General features: G+C 41.9%; 3 protein-coding genes and 1 non-coding gene across 4 annotated transcripts; 1 reads left to right on the top strand and 3 right to left on the bottom strand.

Annotated features, from left to right (window-relative positions):
• Positions 1 to 2,230: 2,230 nt before the first annotated feature.
• On the bottom strand, positions 2,231 to 6,257 carry LOC108229950 (cholesterol side-chain cleavage enzyme, mitochondrial). Its single transcript, XM_017405681.3, has 9 exons — positions 5,761 to 6,257; positions 5,441 to 5,596; positions 5,169 to 5,368; positions 4,877 to 5,080; positions 4,585 to 4,745; positions 4,335 to 4,501; positions 4,062 to 4,140; positions 3,343 to 3,534; positions 2,231 to 3,247 (listed from the first exon to the last, which is right to left on the bottom strand). The coding sequence occupies exons 1-9, from the start codon at positions 6,048 to 6,050 to the stop codon at positions 3,125 to 3,127; spliced, it is 1,572 nt and encodes a 523-aa protein (XP_017261170.1). The 5' UTR covers positions 6,051 to 6,257; the 3' UTR covers positions 2,231 to 3,124.
• Positions 6,258 to 6,369: 112 nt separating this feature from the next.
• Positions 6,370 to 10,222, bottom strand: stoml1 (stomatin (EPB72)-like 1). Its single transcript, XM_017405645.3, has 7 exons — positions 9,908 to 10,222; positions 9,630 to 9,736; positions 9,376 to 9,525; positions 8,172 to 8,375; positions 7,726 to 7,936; positions 7,451 to 7,648; positions 6,370 to 6,659 (listed from the first exon to the last, which is right to left on the bottom strand). Exons 1-7 carry the CDS (start codon positions 10,038 to 10,040, stop codon positions 6,454 to 6,456), a joined length of 1,209 nt encoding a protein of 402 aa, XP_017261134.1. The 5' UTR covers positions 10,041 to 10,222; the 3' UTR covers positions 6,370 to 6,453.
• Positions 10,223 to 11,724: 1,502 nt separating this feature from the next.
• Positions 11,725 to 14,337, bottom strand: LOC108229993 (photoreceptor-specific nuclear receptor). The gene is made up of 7 exons (XM_025003761.2): positions 14,031 to 14,337; positions 13,635 to 13,773; positions 12,888 to 12,991; positions 12,525 to 12,785; positions 12,237 to 12,424; positions 11,917 to 12,157; positions 11,725 to 11,834 (listed from the first exon to the last, which is right to left on the bottom strand). The coding sequence occupies exons 1-7, from the start codon at positions 14,104 to 14,106 to the stop codon at positions 11,725 to 11,727; spliced, it is 1,119 nt and encodes a 372-aa protein (XP_024859529.1). The 5' UTR covers positions 14,107 to 14,337.
• A 3,592-nt stretch (positions 14,338 to 17,929) lies between these two features.
• LOC112450198 lies at positions 17,930 to 18,035 on the top strand. Its single transcript, XR_003038740.1, has one exon. It is a non-coding gene; the product is annotated as a U6 spliceosomal RNA (small nuclear RNA).
• Positions 18,036 to 20,742: the final 2,707 nt, after the last annotated feature.

Here is a 20,742-nt window from a genome sequence, read left to right as displayed (position 1 = left end):
AAAGTGTTTGTTATACTAGTTGGTATCAGAAATGCATTCAATGTAACTTCACACTTAATTTAAAACAAACCTCAATTAACCATTTATTTACAATCTCATTCCTGAAGTCTTGCCATTCAAAAAAGATAATTATCTATACTGCAGTGTATAAAATTCACACATCCATTCTGAACCAAATTTAGAGATTTTATTAATTAAAACAAGAGCAAAAGTGGCATAATGACTGCCTATGTTATGTTATCATTAATGCAATAATAAATAATCCATCCATCCATTTATTTACCGACTTCTCCTTTCCAGGTCTTTGGGAGCTGGTGTCTCTTTCCAGCAGTCACTGTGTGAGAAGCAGGGGACACCCTGGACAGGTCTCCAGTCCATCACAGGGACACATACAGACAAATGACCATTTACACTCTCACTCACACCTATAGGGACAATTTTAGAGTTACCAAATTAACCTAACATGCATGTTTTTGGTCTGTGGGAGGAAATCGGAGCACCCAGAGTAAACCCACGTGAGAGCAGGGAGAACATGTAAACTCCACCCAGAAAGGCCCCAGGTCAGGAATCAATCCTGCGACCTTCATGCTGTGAGAATATTTATTTATACTCTGTGTCTTAGTTTAACTATAAAAACCTTCCTCTTTGTGTTATTTAGAGGAAGACAGAAGACACATCATCGTCTTGCTCGGTGTGAGGAGGTTTGAAGCTGACAGCTGACAGCGTTGCAGTGATCCGTCTCCGAAGCAGAACCTTGATCAAACCTCAGTGTCGTGACTACCTAAGAAACCCACATCACCACCCTGCAAACACCAAGAATTTTGTCCAAACCAGAACCAAAGTTAAGCAAAGGCTTCAGGCAGCGCAACTCCTGGAGCTGCTTCTGTGTTGTTGTGGCCTTCAGCTCATTTCATTGGAATAAAACGTCTCACTGAGTGTTTATAAATCCTTGGGAGCGTCTCTTCCCGAGCAGACCGTGCTGTTTCGTGATAAGGCAGCTCGTTTAGGCCATGTCCTCCGCCCCCCTCCTCACACACACCCCCGATAAGCCCGCTGGCTAAAACAACCCTTATCTCCTGAAGGCCAGTGTGCGACCCTGACTGAAAGGATGATCCTGAAGGTCTCTCTGCCGCCATTCAGAGAGAAGAGACTGGATTTAAATCTCAGCCGGCAGAAAGTCAATCCGATTTCAAAAGCTGGAGTTATGAATCTTTTAGTCGTTGTTGTTTTAAAGACTTCACCTCAGAACTGACTCCTTTATCCCTGACTCCAGTCAGGCCACACACTATAAATGAGAGTTTTAATCTTTTTATGAGCACAATTACAGGACAGAGAAGTTATTAAAGCTTCAGAGTCCGGCAGCAGAATCAGAGTCACTTGAAAGAAAAAGCAAAGCTGCTAAGTTTGGAGATCATCATCAGAAAAAGACAGAAATAAATAAATAAGAGAAACACTGTCTTCTCTGGAGTCACCACCAGATTTTTAAAGCAGGAAATGTTTCTTTCTCTTAACAAAATTTTGTTTAAAGACCATTACGTTCACAAAAATGCTGTCACATTTTGCAGATTAAAAGAAACTTCAGAGCGAACGTAAAAGTGCAAAGAGATAAGCGGATGAGATGAGAAGAGTTTTTAAAAAGCTTAAATGGAAACACTCTTTTCAGCAAGTAAATGAAAACAAAACAGGGCATACTCGTTCCGTTTGCTACAACTTTTAGTAAAATATGAAAAGTTGAAATTTGACCCCTCAGATAACTCTGCCTCTGATTCACGCAGCGCTGTAAAGCAGTTAAGTTAGTTTAAAAAAAAGGTTTTTATCTAAATGAAAAACTGCAGTGAAGCTTGGAAAACCTTACAACAATTACTTCTAGGATTGCTAAAAAGACAAACAAAAAGCGTGACAAAAGTCCTTCAGCTGAGATTGGGACTAAAACTTAATGGTGAACCGTTTAAATATGGCCTTAAAGGAAGAAATTATCTCCTGTTTCACCACAAAATCCATCAGTAATTTGGAACTGAGCTTTTAAGCAGATACGTATGTACGGAGGAGTTAAAAGGTTGCGAGAGGCTGATAAAATCAAACGAAAGCAGCAGCGAGTGAAGATAAGGTGAACAGTTTAATGAGCAAATGGACGTCTTTGTGTTTGTGGAATAAAAAGAAGAATTAAACCTTCTTCTGGCAAAAAAAATCACAATGTCTGTAAAAACAATTAACCCTCACAGACCCCAGACCTGAGAACCATTAAAAGGAACTTGATTTTTTTTAACCAATCACAGGTGATTAATGCGAGCAAGCCTGCGGGAAGTTCACTGAACCAGGAGCGGTTCAGGTAAAAACAAAATGTGCAAAAGCATTCACCAGAAAGAGTCTCTACCGGCCAAAAGTCTTCTCTGTGAACTTTTATTCCTCATCAGTAAATCCCAGAATGTAGTTTTAACCTGAGCTGTTGTTTCATTTCCTGAACTTCTCACAGAAAAAGAGATTTATTCAGTGTACAGGGAAAAAAAAAAAAAAGTTGTCCTGGAGATCTCAAAAGTGATGTGTATCATACGTTTTCCAAATAATAACCTGGTGGAGGAAAATAGCTGAACACTGGAAGTTTATTTTGGACCAAAAACACTCAATTAACCGGACCGCAGATCCTGGGAGATCTTTGTTTGAGACTTCGGCGCGCGAGGTGGCGGGCGACATGCATTACCTGAAGAAAGGTTAAGGCGGTCTAACAGCAAAACAACCATTTTAATGATGTAATAAACTCAGGTCAATAGTTCAAATCCCTGAAATGGGATTTTATGATACAAAATGCAGAACAATTGCATTAAAAAAAAACATACTTTATATGAGTTACATTGTTTTATTCTTTACGGCACTCTATAGATATGCATTTTTAAATATGGATTCCAGCTTTTTGTACATTTTCATAATTAAAACACTTTATTTTCTAAGCTATGTACAGTACATATAGTTACTGAATCACTGAGGTAATTGCTTCCTACTTTTTTTTGCTATCTACAGTTATAAGATTTCTAGTGCTTATTTCTCTGAGCTGTGTGAAGCCGTTTACATTTAACTGAGATAAAAGGCCGTAAAACTGAGATCAGCTTTGTGTCTTCAAAGCTAGATGTTACCGATTAGCTTGCAGAGGTTTCAGAGTCAGTATTATAGGCTTGTCTGGTACGAGAATGAGCTCAAAGGTGCTCTGCGCTTCCACGCTGCGCTGCTTCTCAACTTGGAAATTCTCAAGCATCTGCGAAAGAACAAGAAAAAAGAAAGAAATCAGTTTTGATGTGCAACATAATTTAGAGAAACCACTGTCTGCTCTGCTGTATGTGTGTGTCTCACATGGATCAGGAAGAGCTGCATCTCTGCCTCGGCTATTCTGCGCCCTAAACACTGACGGGGTCCGAAGCCGAAGCCCAGGCTCCTGAAGTAGTGCGTCTCTGTCCTCAGCCAGCGAGACGGCTGATACTGCTCGGGCCGCAAGAACACCTTGGGGTCCCTGCCCATTGCATACAGCCCCAACTGGACCAAGGTCTGAGCACAAACATCACAGGGCCAATGCTGAGTCACAACTTTTTCCTGTACATTTTGGCAATCAGCTACTTCTGCATTCTCTGCGCTGTTTTAGCCATTAATGCATCAAAACATTCAGCTGCTTCAGGAGGTGGGGGCTGTGCCTTTTGTGCTTTGCAGCTTTTATATTTTTCAGAGATATTACATTTTATTTACAACTATTTTCCTCACAGAATACACTGATGTCTCTTCAGTTCCTTCAAAAACATTGTTCTCTTTAAAATCTGCTGCAGCGGACTTGTTCTGTCTTCGGCTACTTTTAGCTAAACTTTTGCTTTAAGTTTTTTTGCCAGAGTTTTGCTACCTTTGGCTTTCAGCTATCGTTCTGTTTCTTTTAGCTTTAACATCTCAGTTTCAGCTTCTTCAGCAAATTTCAGCAGACATTCAGCTCTCAGCATTCACGTGTATTTTCACAGAAACCGCTCATTTCGCTGGTCCCTCCCAAAAACACTCCATTTCAAACAAACGTATGAGAAACTGCCTCTCACCCCGGATGGGATGTGGTAGTTTTGAATAATTATATCTTCTGTGATGTATCTCTGCAAACTCACGGCAACTGGATGTAACCTGAGGGACAAAAATGAATAGTTTTTTGGAGGGAAACGTTAACTTTGTCTTGTTTCACCTTGCTGGTGAGTAAAAAAAAAAAAAAACAAATCTTGAAACAACTTCCAAAGCTATTTTGGTCAAAACTACATTTCCTAACTTGTATCAGAAGAAAGTTCAGTCTTCTGCTGTGTTGTGTAGATGATATTTTTCACCTCAGCGTTTCTTTAAGAGCCCCTTTGACCAAAGGAATCCTCTTCAGCATCTCCAGCATGTCTCCCTGGCTTGCAGCTCGAGCTGCAGCCACCTCGGCCCTCAGCTCCTCCTGCAGGTTTGGGTGTCTGGCTAATTCATACAACGTCCACAGGAGGGTTATAGACGTCTAGGAGACAAACAAAGCAGCCCTTAATTGATGGATTGAAGCCTAGAGGGGAAAGAAATCTCGACAATGTTGTTTGTTCTTACTGTGTCGACTCCTCCGGCCATCAGCTCAGTGACGCTGGCCTTGATGTCTTCAATGGACAGCTTGTCCAGCAGCAGCAGGGTAGCCAGGACTCCTGGGTATTTCTTAGAGGGGCCCGTCTCCTGACGCAGCTGCCTGTAAATGTTCTGGATGCAGCGGTCGGCTGATGCAGCAAAAACCAGAAACGGCACCGTAACGAACAGGTTGTGATTAAAGCAAGAAATAAATAAAAAGAGCTAAAATCTAACATTTCTGCTGATTTTAATAAACTAAAGGTGCCAACGCAGGTCTCACCCTGGTTAAATATCCCATCCCACGCCTCCACGTGGTCCCGCCACACCTTCGATCCAATCTGCCTCAGCAGAGCAGGAGGTACGTACAGCATGGGTGAGGTAGTCTTGAACATGAGCGTGATGCAGTCGATGAAGCGCTGCGCTTCGGGGTCGATGTAGTCCAGCATCAGACCCAGGCGCTCCCCGTACAGCACCGAGCTCACGGCTGTTTGTGCAAGAGTCTTTTAAAACAAAGATGAGACGAAAACAAGCAGGACAATAAAAACAAACACACCGGGACCTGTCTTTCTTACACTCCAGCGCGTATTTGAAGAGCTCTTGGGAAAGGTCCGTGGTCCACTTGTTCTGACCGCTTCGCTTGATCTTTTTGTGAACTCGGGCCACGAAGTCCTGGCCCACCTCGTCCAGCAGGGGCACAAAGTTCTCCAGCATCTTCAGGGAGATCACCTCCTTGTTGAGAATCACGCGGTTCGACCTCCAGTCCTCACCGTTCCTGCGATGTGAAGACAGGCGGGTTTAACGCTCTGAAAAGGACGACCCGTTTCGTGGAACTGAACGCACGTACTTCAGCAGAACCCCGTATTTGCGGTTTCTGTAGTCTCTGTACGACGTCCACGCTTCAACTTTCAGCCTTTTAGGGTAGTGGCCCTCTGCTTTGAACAGGATTGCAGCATCTTCTGGTTTGATGATGTTCACGCTTTCGTAATAACCTATTTTCTCTCTGGCATGCAGAAAGCAAGGGAAGAGTGAAAACAAAATCTATCACAGCTGCTTGTTTTTGGATTGTGTGACCTTGTGCTGCGACAACCATCAACACTGTTTCCCCGGCATCTTTTAAAGCCTTATTTTTCCCTGACTGCATCACATCCATAATAACCGTCTTACCTGTAAATGGGTCCGAAGGTGTTGAAGTTCTGCAGCATGATGCGGTGCAGGTTCCTGAAGCCGTCCAGTTTCCAGAAGTTGTACAGGTTGACCACCCCGTTCTTCCAAAGCCCGGGAATCTCCCCGAAGGGCCTGACGATGCTGCCGCTGCTCTCCGAGTACGTCTGTCGAATCACCGGCATGCTGCTGCTGCTGCTGCTGCAGCGCACGAAGCCCGAAGCCGTCGGCTCCTCCAAGCAGGACAGGGGCTGCGTCACGGGGCCGCGGCAGAGACGCAACCTGGCCGCCATCGAGACAACAACAACAAAGTGCTCGCTCTGGTCTTTCCTCAACAGCTGCTCTGGCTCTCCTCGTGCCTCCCCCTGAGAAGACGGCGGCAGGAGGCTGGTCTACAGTCGGCCCCCCTTTTTCGTAGAGATCAAGGCTCTTCTGTTGAACTAAACAACAAAATACACCACAGCACAGCATGCCTGAGTGAAACGCTGCAGAGCTGAAACTCACTAGATTTTCTGGTCATAAATTCTTCAAATCATCGTTTTAAGTTCAGTGAGTGACTGTCTGTTAGAATTCATGCGCTGCAGGAACCCAAACAAATAAGACTACACAAAGTCAGCTTTTAAAAATTTAATCAGAACAAGCATAAAAGACTCATAATTTACAGTTTAAATATTCTTAAATAGCTCCTCGTGTTTATTACGAATGTTGTTTCTTAAGCAGTTTTATGAGTTCTTCCAGCTTCATGGCTGTCTTCATGTCCCCCTGGACTTTCAGTCGGCCGCTCGTGTAAGCAGAAAACGGCCTCAGCCCCTCCCGGAACATGGCCACGAGGTCGCCGTCAGTCATGCTCAGAGTCACGTCCGGATCCCGACACAAGGACCCTGATCCAACCGCGCCCCCGCCTGCACAACACACACGTTAAAGAAATTAAAAATAAAGACTTACTGCAGCCTTCACTGACCTCTGCTTAAATTAACACTCAGGTGGCATTAAACTTTTTAAAAACTGAGCTCATTTTGTTTGGAAATGCCCCAGCTCAGTTGTGATCACATTCTAATAACAACATAAATGATGGAGTGTCCAGTAAAACTATTCTGGCTTTTCAGATAAAGATACACAGAGCTGCACAGGGGGTTTCAAAGTTTTTAGGAGTAGGAGGTTATTTAGAAAAAGCTGAGGGTTGACCATCCACTGGGCGAAGCTGAAGGAGCGAGGAAGCTACTTATCTAAGCAACTCTCCTGTTTATCTTTTGAATATCATAGCTCCAACCTTCATCCTATATCCGGGCTTGGGATCAGCTAAAGTGACCCAAAAGAGAAACTTAAAGTAATTTTAGTGCAGGAGGACTGAGCTGCCTGTGAGCACTGTGGGACAGAAGAGGATCCACTGGAAAGAACCGTCTTCTAAAGTCTCCAAAAACACCAGAAAAGGTTGCTAGTTGCTTTTTAAAAAAAAAAAAAAAAAGTCACTAGAGGGGTCTGAAAACAAGGTAAATATGGCGACAAAGTCTCTAAGACCCGCCCTGCTCTGCTCTGCTCTGATTGGATAAAACTTTGGCTCGGGTTTGTTTTATTTGTTGAAAGCAGCGTCAGTTTAACCTTTGTATCATGGTTTTTAAACCACTTGTGGTTGGATCACCCAGCAAGCACCCTAAGATCAGCTACATTATCAGACAGATTTAGCTGCAATCACCTTGACTTAGATCCAGATAGTATTTGTGCTGTTGTCCGTCTGCTGAGCTGATTTCAAACTGGTAACAAGCCCCGACCTGGTGGACCAAATCCTCGGAGAGTACCGCCTGAACGCTACTGAGCAGCTCCTCGACGGAACCTGGTGTGGTGTCGATCGCCTCAGGGTCACTGCAGAGCTCGTCCGTAAATGTTATGCTGTCTTTTAAAGAGAAGGGGTTACACGTTAGTGAAGCCATATTCTCCACAAATAAAGGTGCTGTGGGGGTTTAGCCTTACCCTGGTGAGGCTGTGAACTGCCACCGTGGCTCAGAAAGTGCATGGCCAGCTGCTGAATGGAGCCTGTGAGGCCTTCAAGCCCGGGAACAGATGGAGGCACGGCGAGGGGGGCAGCCTGGCCTTCCTCTGGGGCTTTTATCAGAGAACCGAGGGTAAGTTCTACCCTATCAATCTCGAGCCCCCACGGGCGAGTCATCTCATTGATGTCCATCTGAGGAGAAGAGAGACACATATTAGAACATAAATGACTAAAAAGAAACATGCTATAACAACTTTTTTTGTGTGTTTTTAAACCAAACTAGCTAAGATTTAAATTAGTCAACCTTGTTCATGAGTCTAATGTGTGTGCCATGTCTCTGATCTTTAATACTCAGTTTTAAAGCAAAACTTGAACTGTAAGCATCCATAAAAAAAACGAGCAGAAAGCAGCTTCAGTGTGGCCTCACCCCAAGATAGTCCCCCAGTTTCACTCTCTCAGTTTGGATCTCCCTGACAGTCTTCTTGGACAGGCTGTGGGTCAAAGCGTTTTGTGCCGTCATTCTGGTGGAAGCATTCAGGTCCTGGACGGACACCACCGACATGACTGGGTTCCAGATCCTGAACTGGATGTCAGCTCCCACCAACAGCACACCACCTTCCCGAGTAGTCACCTGTAGTGGCAGATGAACCCTCTTATCATTGAAGCAATGCCTGAGTTGATCTAAAACAGACGACTTTAATTATTAAATAACTGTACTATCAAGAACTTAAACCTCTAACATGAAAACTGAGACATAAATAATAACACTGGGTAATATGTCACCAGTTATCTGAGTTTGCACTTATGTTGTGCTAAAATCTAGTAAGGATTAGCTGGTTTATATTATGTCCTGATGTATACTTAAATCTTCTAAAGTCATATCCTAGCACACTAGTTCTCTTTAAACCTGCATGTAGGCCTAACATCAGATCACTTCCACTGGTTTTTAAAATAAATAAAGACAAAATGAGACTGCCAAAAGCAGGACAAAGTACAATTATACACAATTATAAATACAGTTAACTAATAATAAGGCACCGTTTACATTTGCGCAAGATATTAAGAAGGCAAATACCCATTAATATGCAATAAACAGTAAAACAAAAGCTAAGAAACCTTCAGTAGTACAGAATTTATATACATCTAAACTGAAAACAATGGTGTTTTACATCTTCAACATCACAATTAATCACACACTACAGTGTTCGTTTCTGGGACAGTTCAGATGATGGTAGATTTCTTTCCAAATAAAACCTTTAAAAAGGTGAAAAATGAAGAAAACATTTATCTTTAATTATGGTTATAGATTGTCCTGAGTAACAATATTGTGATTTCTTTCAATTTCTAAACACAGTCTGTCATCCAGCATTTCTTACATCACTTCAAGCAGCTTTAATATATTCAAAAGAAGGCTAAAATGACGGATTTTTCCAAAACGGGGCAAACTCAAAACAAAACTCCTATCAAGAAGGACTGGAATGGGTGCACATTTTAATGTAAACTTTCCTTTTAACAGTTCTGTTAAATTAAGCAGCCGTGTGGGAGTAAAATACAAAGTTGATTCACGTATTTAAAGTCTTCAAGAGCACCCCCAGCTCCTTAGGAGAAACAGAGGGTTTGTGAAGGTTCACCTGGGATGGGGGGATGTTGAAAGCTCGAGTGCGCAGGTCCACTTTCCGCCATTGATCAATGACGGGCAGCACCAGAACCACACCCGGACCCTTGGGAGGGCAAATTCGACCCAGGCGGAACACTACGATCCTCTGGTAGTTCGGCACCGTCTGAGCAGAACACGGGTCGGTTTTACTTTTCAGCAACTTGCTTTGAGTTGGAAAAAACAAAAAAATCAAAGAGCGTAAACTGGTGAGAAGACGCTTCATTCCACCTTCAGTACAAACCATCCTGTTATTGGAAACATGATGAAGGTGCAGATGTAAACCAGGAAGATGACAACCAGGTTACAAATCCAAGACAGCCATCCTTGGGTGGTATCTTTAAGAAAGACACACATGTCAAGACCTTTAACGAGCGTTTTACGGCTGCACTTGAACGCAACATCATACAAGTAGCTAGCAGTAACTTACTCTTATTTTGTTTTGTTTTTTTAAGCTGATTTAAATACGTATACGCCTAAAACACAAATCGTGCTAGCTCGTCACCCACCAGTGAAGTCGTTTGCAGAAACATTTGGGATGTAGTCAAAGGAAAGTCCTCTGTGAGAGTCCGCAAACAAACCAGGAGTCCTCTGAGAGACGGAGTCCTTCTGAGGGAGCAGCTCGTACGGCCTGCTGAACATTGTTCCTCGAAAATAGGAACTATTTCTCACTTAAAGAAGCAACATGTTTTTTATCCGGCGACAGGCTCGACCACCTGACAGATTAAAAACAAATTAAATTCGACTAACGCCTTCCTGTAGCATCAAACTAGCATAACAGGCTAGCTCACAGCTCTTCTTCTCCGCGGAGCCACCGGTGGTACTGATCTGTGAATGTGCTCACTGGCGCCACCTGATGGTCATGCAGCATAGCTACAGGACCGTTTTTGCAGGGATTTTTTTGAGAACTTTTAAAATAAGCTTTTATAATACTAAAATTAAATTAAGGAGTATGAAAGCAAGACCAACACTTATGCCACAACATAAACATGTTGTCTTGTTGTTAATAGAGTTAGTCATTAAAAAAAAACTTCTCATCTTTTGCTGGCTTTACTCAAAATATGGTTTTGTTATTTTCATTCTGTAATTTTTCCATTACATATCAAACACATTTGCTGCCAAAAGTTACAGTAATTTTGTTTGTTTTCACAAAGTTCTTTAACTAAAAAAAAAAAGAACAAGAATTGTAGAGCAAGTTCAGGCAAACCACTAAAATACACACACACAAATAACATTTCCCCAGAAAATGACTGTTATTTCTACTTTATAATTGTTTTTATTACATTTTATACATATTTACATCATTCTAACTGTGTAGATAATGAACTGTTAACATAAATAAATAATGAAAATTCACAAAAACTAATTTTAAAGTAGCTAATAACATCAGGAATCGTGGTTGCTAGCATTGTCACTTTGGATTTTTCTTCTTGGCTTGTGGGTTTATTAAAGGTTTATTTACAGGTCAAATACATGCATATTAAACTTGTTTTTTATTCAACATTGTGTCTCAGTGATGTGTTGTCTCTGTGATGTATATGTGCTCAGGGTGGACCTCATTTCCCTCATCAATATCGTTTAATACACTAACAACTAAAAACAAAAAATGTTTCCCACTATTTATTATTGCTAGCAATTTTTGTTTTTCTGTTACACTGTCTTTGATTTACAGCTTATAATTAGTTTGTGCCAGTAAAATAAAAAGACACTGGAAATTTTGTTATATTTGGTAAAACAAACCAATAAAAATGTTTAAAAATGAAACATTCAATAATACTTCAGAGTTTACACGATGTTACAGAAAAGGCCTTTCCTTGGAAAAGTGCTACACAAAAAGTTTGGTAACATCTGTGGTTACTGAACCTAATATATGGACGTAGTAAACTGGGGCCAACCTACAAATGCCTTTCACACAATTTTGAACTAACTGTGTGTGAATAATGTCAGAGTTATTATAAAGAGTAACTCTGATCTTTTCTTGTCAGTCATACATATGTAAATGTTCATGCTCATGTTCAAACGTGACATTTTACTGAGGTGCTGTGAGTAACGCTGCACGAAGAGCAAGAACAGCTGTTGTTCAAGTTTTTGTTCATCCTTGTTCAGTTTTTGAACATGTCACACAGCAGCTTCTCCATGGGTGTACAGCCAATGGTCCTGCGGAAGAACAGCTGCTCGATTTTACTGGAACTCACGAAGTGGAGGGACGGCAGCAGGAGCAGGAGTCGTCCGAACCTTGTTGAACACGAATAAAGAGAGTCATTGACAAAGTTTAGGCACTGAAGTCGGTCATGTGTTTGAAAAGTCCTGGAAAACAGCAGCTGTGTCACCTGGCAGTTTGGTTGGGGTGTGCTGAGTGAACGTGCTGACCCAGCAGGACCTGTGACTGGTCCTGCAGATTCTCCACTTTCTCTGGGTCTTTAAGACTGCGAATCTCTGCAGCAGAGAGTCAAATAACAAGCATGAAGCTGAGTTCTCCAGTCAGCTCTGAATGCCAGCTGGGTGAATCTTTCCTTACCTGACTTGAACAGGACAATGGCCTTCAAACAGGCGAACTCGGTCGGGTCAACAGCCAGAACCTTGAAACGACTGAAGACCTCTTCAAGAACCCGCAGGTCGGCCGAGGAAAGGTTGGCAGGGTTCTGCTGGGTTTGGGGAAGCTCTGGTACGGACAGAAGAGGACAGCTGTCCATAGGCAGGGACCACTGGATGGCACACAGAAGGAACATCTCACTCCAGGCTTCTTCGAGCAGAATCACCTGATTGGGTTCAGAAAACACTTGAAGTCATCGTCATCCAAATGATTTAGTTGCAAAAAATTTGTGGAACGATGCTTGCCTGGTCTCGAAATGCCAAGTGAGCAAAGACCGGCAGATACTTTGCCCATTTGACAGACATGAAGAGGAGTCGGGCTGACGTCTCGTATATATTTTCTGAGCAGCTGGGGCGGAACGGGAAAGCGTGAGAGTCCATCGGCGTGTGATCCCTCTCAGAATCGTTAGTTGTCACGTCAATGTTCTCCTCTTCTGTTCACGAAAAACGATAACATTTTATGACCTCACAGAGTCCTGCATGGTTCAATCTGAAGCCTGTAAAGTTAAAAAAAACATCCTCACATGATCTTACCATCTTCTGGTTCCAGTTTTGCACAAGTCTCTGCAGTCAGCAGGCTGACCATGAAGCGGTGGTTGTTTGGGTTGCCGCAGGGCTGCATGGAGGCAGAGGTGGTTCCAGATGAGTGGACCACAGGTCTAAGGGGGACAGATGAGTAGTTGTCAGGAGGGGTGAGCTCCTGTGTGGTGGACAGGTGCTCCCTTATAGATTTCTCCTTTATGGAGTCGAGACTGATGTGTGCTGTGCTTCGTGGCTGCCGCTCATTCTGCACAGCTGCCGAACAGAAACGTAAAGAACGTGCTATCTAAATTTGAAATAACACACATGAATGACTCTTACATGTGCACACAGTCAGTGAAGTCCAGGTTATCTCACCATCTTTGTTCATGCCAGCTTGGAGACACTTCTTTAGGCGACAAGCTTGGCATTGGTTCCGATGAGTCTTGTCAACAGGACACCTGCCAGTCCCGGCCTGACACCTTAAGACAAACAGATTTATAAACTAAAGGAATTCCATTTTCTGCAAAAAAAATGGAAAATGCAGTGTGAATGCTGAGCACTGAACGACTTTGCTTAAATTTGCTGAAGAGGCTGAAGCTGAGCTGTTAAAGCTAAAAAATACCAAACCACCTTAAATATTAAAGTAGCAAGAGGCAAACTTAAAGCTAAATGCAGCAAAAGGCTAGCTAAAAGTTTAAAAAGAGTAGCTATCTGTATCAAAAATCTGTCCAAAAGCTAATAGTTACAAAAGGCCGACCACAGAGCAGCAAAAGCTGAGTTAAAAGACAAAAATGGCAGAATGATAGCTAAAAGGTGAGGGTAGCTAAAAGCAAAAGGTGGCAGAACAGTGGTTATAAGCTAAAAGTAACATTAGAAGACAAAAACACAGGAAGTATGCAGAAAGAGAACAATGATTTTTTTTTTAAGTCTAAAGAGCTCTTGACGTATTTTAGGGGGAAAATATTTGCAAGTCTAAAAGTGACAAAACCCAAAAGTCATAGCCTCCATCTCCTGATGTAGGAATGATTAAAATAGCAGAAGGTAAGCACAAGTAGACTGCAAAAAAGAAAACGTACATTGAAAACAAAAAGCAGGAAACCAGTGGTGTGAGTGCTGCTTCACCTGTAGATGAGGCTTCGTCTCACGCTGCGCTTGAAGAAGCCGCTGCAGCCGTTGCAGGCGTATATGCCGTAGTGTTTGCCACTGCTTGAATCAGAGCACACTTTACACAGCAGACCCAGCGCTTTACTCTGACTGTTCTCTGTGGACGACACGCAGCACAAGGAGCTCATTATGACAAGTTTTCTTTCCTTTATGGCATCTGGAAGCTGTTAAGACAGAGGTTTTTAATTTGTTGTGAAGCTTTTAGATTTAGCCGTGTGTTTTTTTTATATTTACAATTTTGCTTTACAAGCTGCTGGATGAATAAAGCTGCTTTACATAAAGCAGATTCAACATTTTGGATTACACTTATCAATTTTACATATATACAGTTTAATACAAGAGTTTATGGCTCACCTGCTGTGATCTGTTGTGCGAAGTGGTCAGATCTGTTCACTGAAAACATGTCCATGTTCATCTTGTGGCCTTCCATAGTGTTATGTGTCTCGATGTCTAAATACTTCAATTAAGTTGTTCTGAATTAATAAGTATTCTCCTCGGATCAAAGTACTAACACACAGCAGAGCAGCCAAAAACACAAAGGGCATGAATTTGTCGGTTTCCTCCTCTTATATTCATTTAATTTAAAATAATCCTTTGAGAGCATTAGGATCCATTGTCTGATGTCATCTGGAGTCAGATGTGTTTCAAGATGTCTTCTCTGGTTCTGTCTGCTGGAGGAGTGTGAGCGCTCGAGTCGTCTGGGGGCTTTCAGGAGGAAGACAAGAAGATTAGCACCAGGCGCTGTGTAAGCAAATACTGACCTGTCATCCTCTTAATCTTTAGTGTTTATTGGAGCGAATCAATCAGTCACAACAAAGAAAACTGTCAGGACGTTCCACTAATCTTTATACATGAAATGTCTTTTTACAGATGTAACACAAATATAAAGTCAGGAAGGTTGTACAAAAAAAAAACTTTTAAGCATCATTTATGTTTGCAAAATAAATCTGACACTAATAGTCCTAGATTCCTATCACTGAATCCTACAGCTTCTTAATTTCCTGTAAACAACAGAACCAGGTCAGAACCAGAAAATGGGTCCGAACAACCGTTTTTACTTCATTTACTGTAAAAGAACAACAAAAACATTTACTTCTTTTTAACTCAACTAGATAAAATACCCAAAATTTCCATAAACAGGAGAGATTTTCCTTCAATTTTTTTTTATTTTATTAGGTTTGTTTGTTTAGTTCAAATCATTAATAAAGATGTTTTGACTTCAGGAAGCCAGTTTAACTCTACAAAACAGAGCTCTTCGTGTTTCAGTTCAGTGCTGTTGAAAAATAAATGACTTGTTGATAAAGAGTAAATATCACAAATAATAGTGTATCATTAAAACTTTAGGAACGGCTGCTACTGGGACGTGTGTAAAAATATTTCAAATACATTTTTCCAAAGTTGTTTTTTGAGGGGGTAATGAGGAGTAGTTTTTTTATCCATCCATCCATCCATCCATTTTCTAGTAGGGTACAGTAACAAACAAACATGGTTTGGGGTGTTCATGCAAACTAAAAAGACAGACAGATGTTTTTAATGAAACTACATCTGTGTTCACATGTTACAGAGCGGTCTGATTTTAAACATTCAGCCTACTGCATTCCTGTAAGGACTACAGTAATCTGGAGTCAGATTACATAACACAGGTTGCACCCACATGTCAGACGGGTCTGGTTATTTTATTCTTTATGTCAGAGTTTTGAATTTGGAGTTTTAGAGAATGACTGCAGGGCGAAAAGTTTGTTTCTCATCACTGATAATGCCAAAACAAGTAACCAAACATCTGTTTGAAAATTCATATTTTTTCCAGCAGTGGAACTTGTTCTCTGTTACGTTTCTCAGGCTGATCTGGAAACTCGTCCGTCTCTCACTTACTGACGGATGGAGACGCTGCCGCCTGCAGTGAAGCGCTGCTCTGTGGGCTTTTGCCTGCTGAGGATAGCTGTCACGTTCCTTCGCACCTGAAGCCCTGCGATCACAGCGCAGATGCAGGTCGATCATCTTTAGCAGCGAGCCGCCATGGGCCAGGCGATTAAACCTTTAGTGGAAACTTTTATGATGACACAGAGGCCTGCAGGTGATTGAACACACGTCACCGGTAAGACCTCGGCTCAGCTGCTCGTCACATCAAACTAATCAGACGTTTACTACTTTAATCGTCAAATGCAGGTTTTATTTGGGATTCTTACTGAGGATTTTACATTCTCTTACCTTTGTACACAGTGCATGCTATAAAAACCTCCCCCTTTAGCTACAGAACTGAGTCCTGGTGCAACAGGGGGCTTATGTGCAAGACATAACTGAACTGTCCTTGAAAGGATGCCATTGAATGCTGGTTCACAAATCTTAGCATCAGTCTAAGCAGCTTCTTCATATAATCTCCTTTTATGTCAGCTATTGTCAAAGATTAACTTTTCAAGTTGTTGTTGTTGTCTTTGCACACCAAAAGCAGGTGAGTTAAAACATAAAACGTGTCCTCCTAACTGATGATGGATTTGGTGATTTCTTTTATTTGAGCGTGAGCTGGTCACGGCGCATGTGGCAGGTTTGCTCGACCCCCAGCAGCTGCACGGTTCACCAAGCCTTTCATATGCTCAGTTCACCATTTTCTGACCGTCCTGAAACACCAGGACCGTCATCTGGAGGGGGTTCTTCAGCACGCTCCTCTCCCCTCCTCCGGGTCAGATGAAGAAGAAAGACTGAGGTGTCAGCACTGAGGCTACCAGGGATTACCCCGCTTTGCCATCTGCTGTCATTTGCTGTAATCCACACAATGAGCAAATCAGTTGTCCCGGTGACAAGCAGGGCAAAATTTACATCGCTGCTGACAAAAAAAAAACCCAGCATCCTCATTTGGTTTCGTTGAATTAATAATAAACTCTTATTTCATATGAGAGATGGAGCTGATCATTTTAAACAAAACAGCATAAATCTGTATTTGTTTTGAAGTTCAAAGTGATTTATTTTACTCACAGATCATCTTAGTGACTTCACCTCCAATTCACTTTCAATACATTGTTTTTTTTATCATGATGAAATTGCAAAATGAAGAATGTTCTGAAAATGTCATATGCAACTTATAAATGTAATTCTAATATCTCAAAGGAGAGTTTTGAATCACAAGGAAACGGGACAGCTACTAATGAAAGTGTGATCAGGAGAGGAGGAAACGGAGCAGATTATAGTGGACTAAAGCCATATGAGTCAGAGATACTAAAGTATTTATAGACAGCAGACATCCAGGGGGTCGGTTTAGTTGTTTTCCTGAAATTGGCTCAGAGGAATGAGATTAAATGTGTTCAACATTTAGACATTGTGGATATTTTGACTGGTAAATTTTGACCTGACAGTCTCTCGGAGGAGAGAGCGACTCTTCTGAACAGTAAGAGCCAAATTTAAGTAATAGGTGGATAAATCTGAAGAATATCAACATCTTTAATGTATTACATTATTTTTTCAGCTCAAACGTCGATCTCGAATAAGTAAAACGGCAACATTTCGGGTTTCGTCGGCTGGCTTGCTAGCTTAACTTGACCGTTAGCTTAACGGGTTTTTTTCTTTAAAAAAAAACTTTATTAACAAAAGCGAATACAATCAACATCAGAATGGAACCATAACCTAAACGTAAAATCAAACAAACAAACAAAAAAAAACTAAACTTAATCGATAACTTAGCGGAGCATATTGTATATATGACATTGTAAAAATCCAGGGCAGTATATTAAAAATGCGATCAACTTAAAAGCATTTTTTGATTTAACAAAACAAAACAATTTCATCCATTCATAAATGGATTTATTTATTGTAGGACTTAATCCTTCCGTATTTATGAATTATTTAAGTGATGTTTTTGTAGCTCAAGGCTTAAAATGTGATGAACAGAATAGTCATTTTTAAAGTGTCCCTGACCAGGAGCTAGCTCTGTAAGCATTTTCTTCTCAGATCTGGAGAAAGCCAATCAGAGCTGCCTTTGAGTCACACAGCCGGCTTGCTTCCTTTCCCAGCATGCATCTAGGTTTAGTGAAAGCTACAACTGAACATAAAATGAATTAAAAATAGGAAAACAATCAGATCAAGCTGTTACAGAGCTATTAAACACTGTTTATTACATTTCCCGCATAGCCGTTAGGGTTGTTTTTGCTTTGATTTCGCCTGTTTAACCCCGTTTTTAATGAATGAACGGTCCTCAGCCGACCATCAGCGACGAAAGACAGGCTTAGAGGCTCATAAATCCGGGTCAGGGTTACTAAGGGGACGTGTTACTTCGGTAGCACATATCCTAAAATTGGAACGATACAGAGAAGATTAGCATGGCCCCTGCGCAAGGATGACACGCAAATTCGTGAAGCGTTCCTCATTTTCTTTGCTTCAAAAAGGACTCTATTGTGTTCTGGGATTGCAGCCGGTCTGTAAAAGCTTTCGTTCAAAAGCAGGAAGTCAAACGAAGCGTTTTAGGTGTAATAGCAGTAAACAGCCACCAGGCGTCACTGTGAGCTTCTTTATCTTAGGTGTAACTGTTCATGTACATGACTGTTGAGACTTTGCTGAAGACTCGTTTTTCTTCTTTGGCGTTTGAGTTTCACTGAATTTACAATAGTTATGGAGTCTATTGTTTTGTTTGAACTTTACTTTTAAATATACTTTTTCTTGTTCTTATTGTTGTCTTGTTTTCTTTCGTTGGATTGAACAGCACTTTGGTCAACATCTGTTGTTTTTGTGCTGTATAAATACATTGACATTGACCACCTAAAGACAAATTCAGCTTCAAATATTTCAAAATGACCAAAGTTGGCAGAGTTATTCCCACAGTCAAAGAGAAAAAAACTCTTTCTGCTGAAGTTAAACTTACATAAAGTGACTCAAACGGAAGAAACATTTGTTAAACTTGGTCTCACGTCCAGCTGTTTGAACAGAAATGAATCTAAGCTTTGTGTCAGTAAATTAAACTAAAATAAAACAACATGTTTACTGAAAAAAACATGCTCATTAATGTCAAAAGCATTAATGTCACTAGCCTGGCTGCTGACGGTGTACAGCTATGACGTGGTGGTGTGGCTGGATGAGTACAAGGCCAGGATCACGTCCACCTTCGGATCCATCTTGAAGATGGATTCGACCAAGGTCAGAGATTCAATCAGTCAGATTGTAGAGGCTTGTAAACATGTCTTCGTTCAGGTGACGAAGAAGCTTGCCGGTGCCGCCTCGGACACGGCCGCCTGGATCACCAACGTGGGCAATGAGCACGGCCAGGTCCTCAACACTGTCCTCACCTGCTCTGAGGAGACTGAGGGCCTGGCGCCCATTGCGGCCGGATTGATGAGGTGTTATAGATTCGCCGAGGTAGCTCCCCCCAAGCTCATCTACATGGACCGTGACTGTTGCAGCAGAGACGGCGTGTCGAAGACAGCTGCCCTGTTTCATGTATGAACTGAGATGATTTCTGTTTTTCATCTGGGTAACTGTTTTGTAACATCTTCATCCAACTCCCACTGATCTCTCTCTCTCTCTAGGAGTGGGGAAACCTTGTGGTTGCCTCAACATCTGGCACCTCATGAGGCGTTTCACCGGAGGTGTCAAGCGCAAGAGCCACCCACCCCTACCCTACCTTCATGATGCAGCTGTCTTACTGCATCTTCGAAGTAGACTCGGAAGATGCCCGCTGTCTCGCTGTTGCCAAGCGGGATGGTCGGCCTGACTGACGCCGAGGTGATCGGGAGGATCTCCAAGTAGGAGTGGAGGCTCCACTGTCGCCGCAGGACGCATGGAGCAGAGGAGTCGACGCTCCTCATCCAGAACCTCCTGGACACCTTCAGGGGACCGGCAGGCCGGAACACCCTGAACATCCCGTTGCTGGACGATCTCCGCATCCAGGAAATCTGGTTGACGCAGAGACGGCACCTCAGCTGCATCCAGGACCCGCTGGGCCTGCAGTTGTACTCGCAGATCAGGAGGCTAACTAGGTGGCAGCACCATACCAGTGTTAGAGCAAATTAAGCCCAAAGTAAGCCCAACCAGCCATTTGCTGCGCGCCTCATGTTCCGGTGGGCCAATCACAGCCCGAGCTGGTGGGCTTACTTTTGACCAATCACGTTCCACCTCCAGGATACTTCATAAACTCTCAGACTCTCACAAAGCGCTACCATTTCATCGCCAACTCTCCGGAATATTTCGGCGAGCGGTGTGTTTCAACAAACCTTCAACACTGATATGCAGTGGTAAATGAGTACTCGATTTTCTTAAGTTAAAGTACAGCTACAGAAGCAACACATTAAGTAGTAAAAGCATCAGATTAAAATTCTATTTGAAGTACCACTTTTAAATATACTTTAAGTAAAAACTACACTTAGTTCTGCTGTATTTTTATGAAGATTTTTTTATTATTCACGATAAATAGTTGTCGTCATCAAACAAAGTCTAAAACAGGTTAAACAGAGACTGAATGAGCCAGTGGTGTTTTCTTAATTATTGTGATATTTCTAATTAGGAATACTGTACTGCAACCTTAGATTCTTTGGCTGTTATTAATAGGTCACTTTGAAAATAAATGTTGACATTACACTATTTAAAACACTTTTACTCTTCATTCAGTTCAAAATGTAGTGGAGTAGAAAGAACAGATACTTCAAAATTTAGACGTGAAGTTTGTATCATAAATTTCTCTTAAGTACAGTAAATTGCCTTCTTTTTCTTAACTTTCCATTTCTACTTTTTACTTTGTTACTTTCCACCACTGCTAATATGGAGTGCATGTTTGAATTCTTACTTTGTTCAAATTTTTGACTTATAATGTGTATTGTGCTTTGTATGTGTGTTCTTTTACAGGAGCGTTTTGCAGCAGGAGTCATCCCGGAGGCTCATCAGCTCTATGGCACCTTCATGGCTAGGCTCTCCAGGTAAAGTGTTCATCTTGTTTGTAAAACTAAAAAATAACAGTTTTTTTTTTTTTTTTGGTCAAAAAACTAAAACAGTGTCCAGGTGCATCTTTGAGCTGGACCCGGATGATGTTGCTGCTCTTCGGCTGGCCAAACAGGGGGAGCTTCTTGCCAGAGGAGTCGGTCCAGTCTCCCAG

This window comes from Kryptolebias marmoratus, linkage group LG11, assembly GCF_001649575.2.
Source record: "Kryptolebias marmoratus isolate JLee-2015 linkage group LG11, ASM164957v2, whole genome shotgun sequence".
Classification (NCBI taxonomy): domain Eukaryota; kingdom Metazoa; phylum Chordata; class Actinopteri; order Cyprinodontiformes; family Rivulidae; genus Kryptolebias; species Kryptolebias marmoratus.
This window is presented reverse-complemented; position numbering and strand designations above follow the sequence as displayed.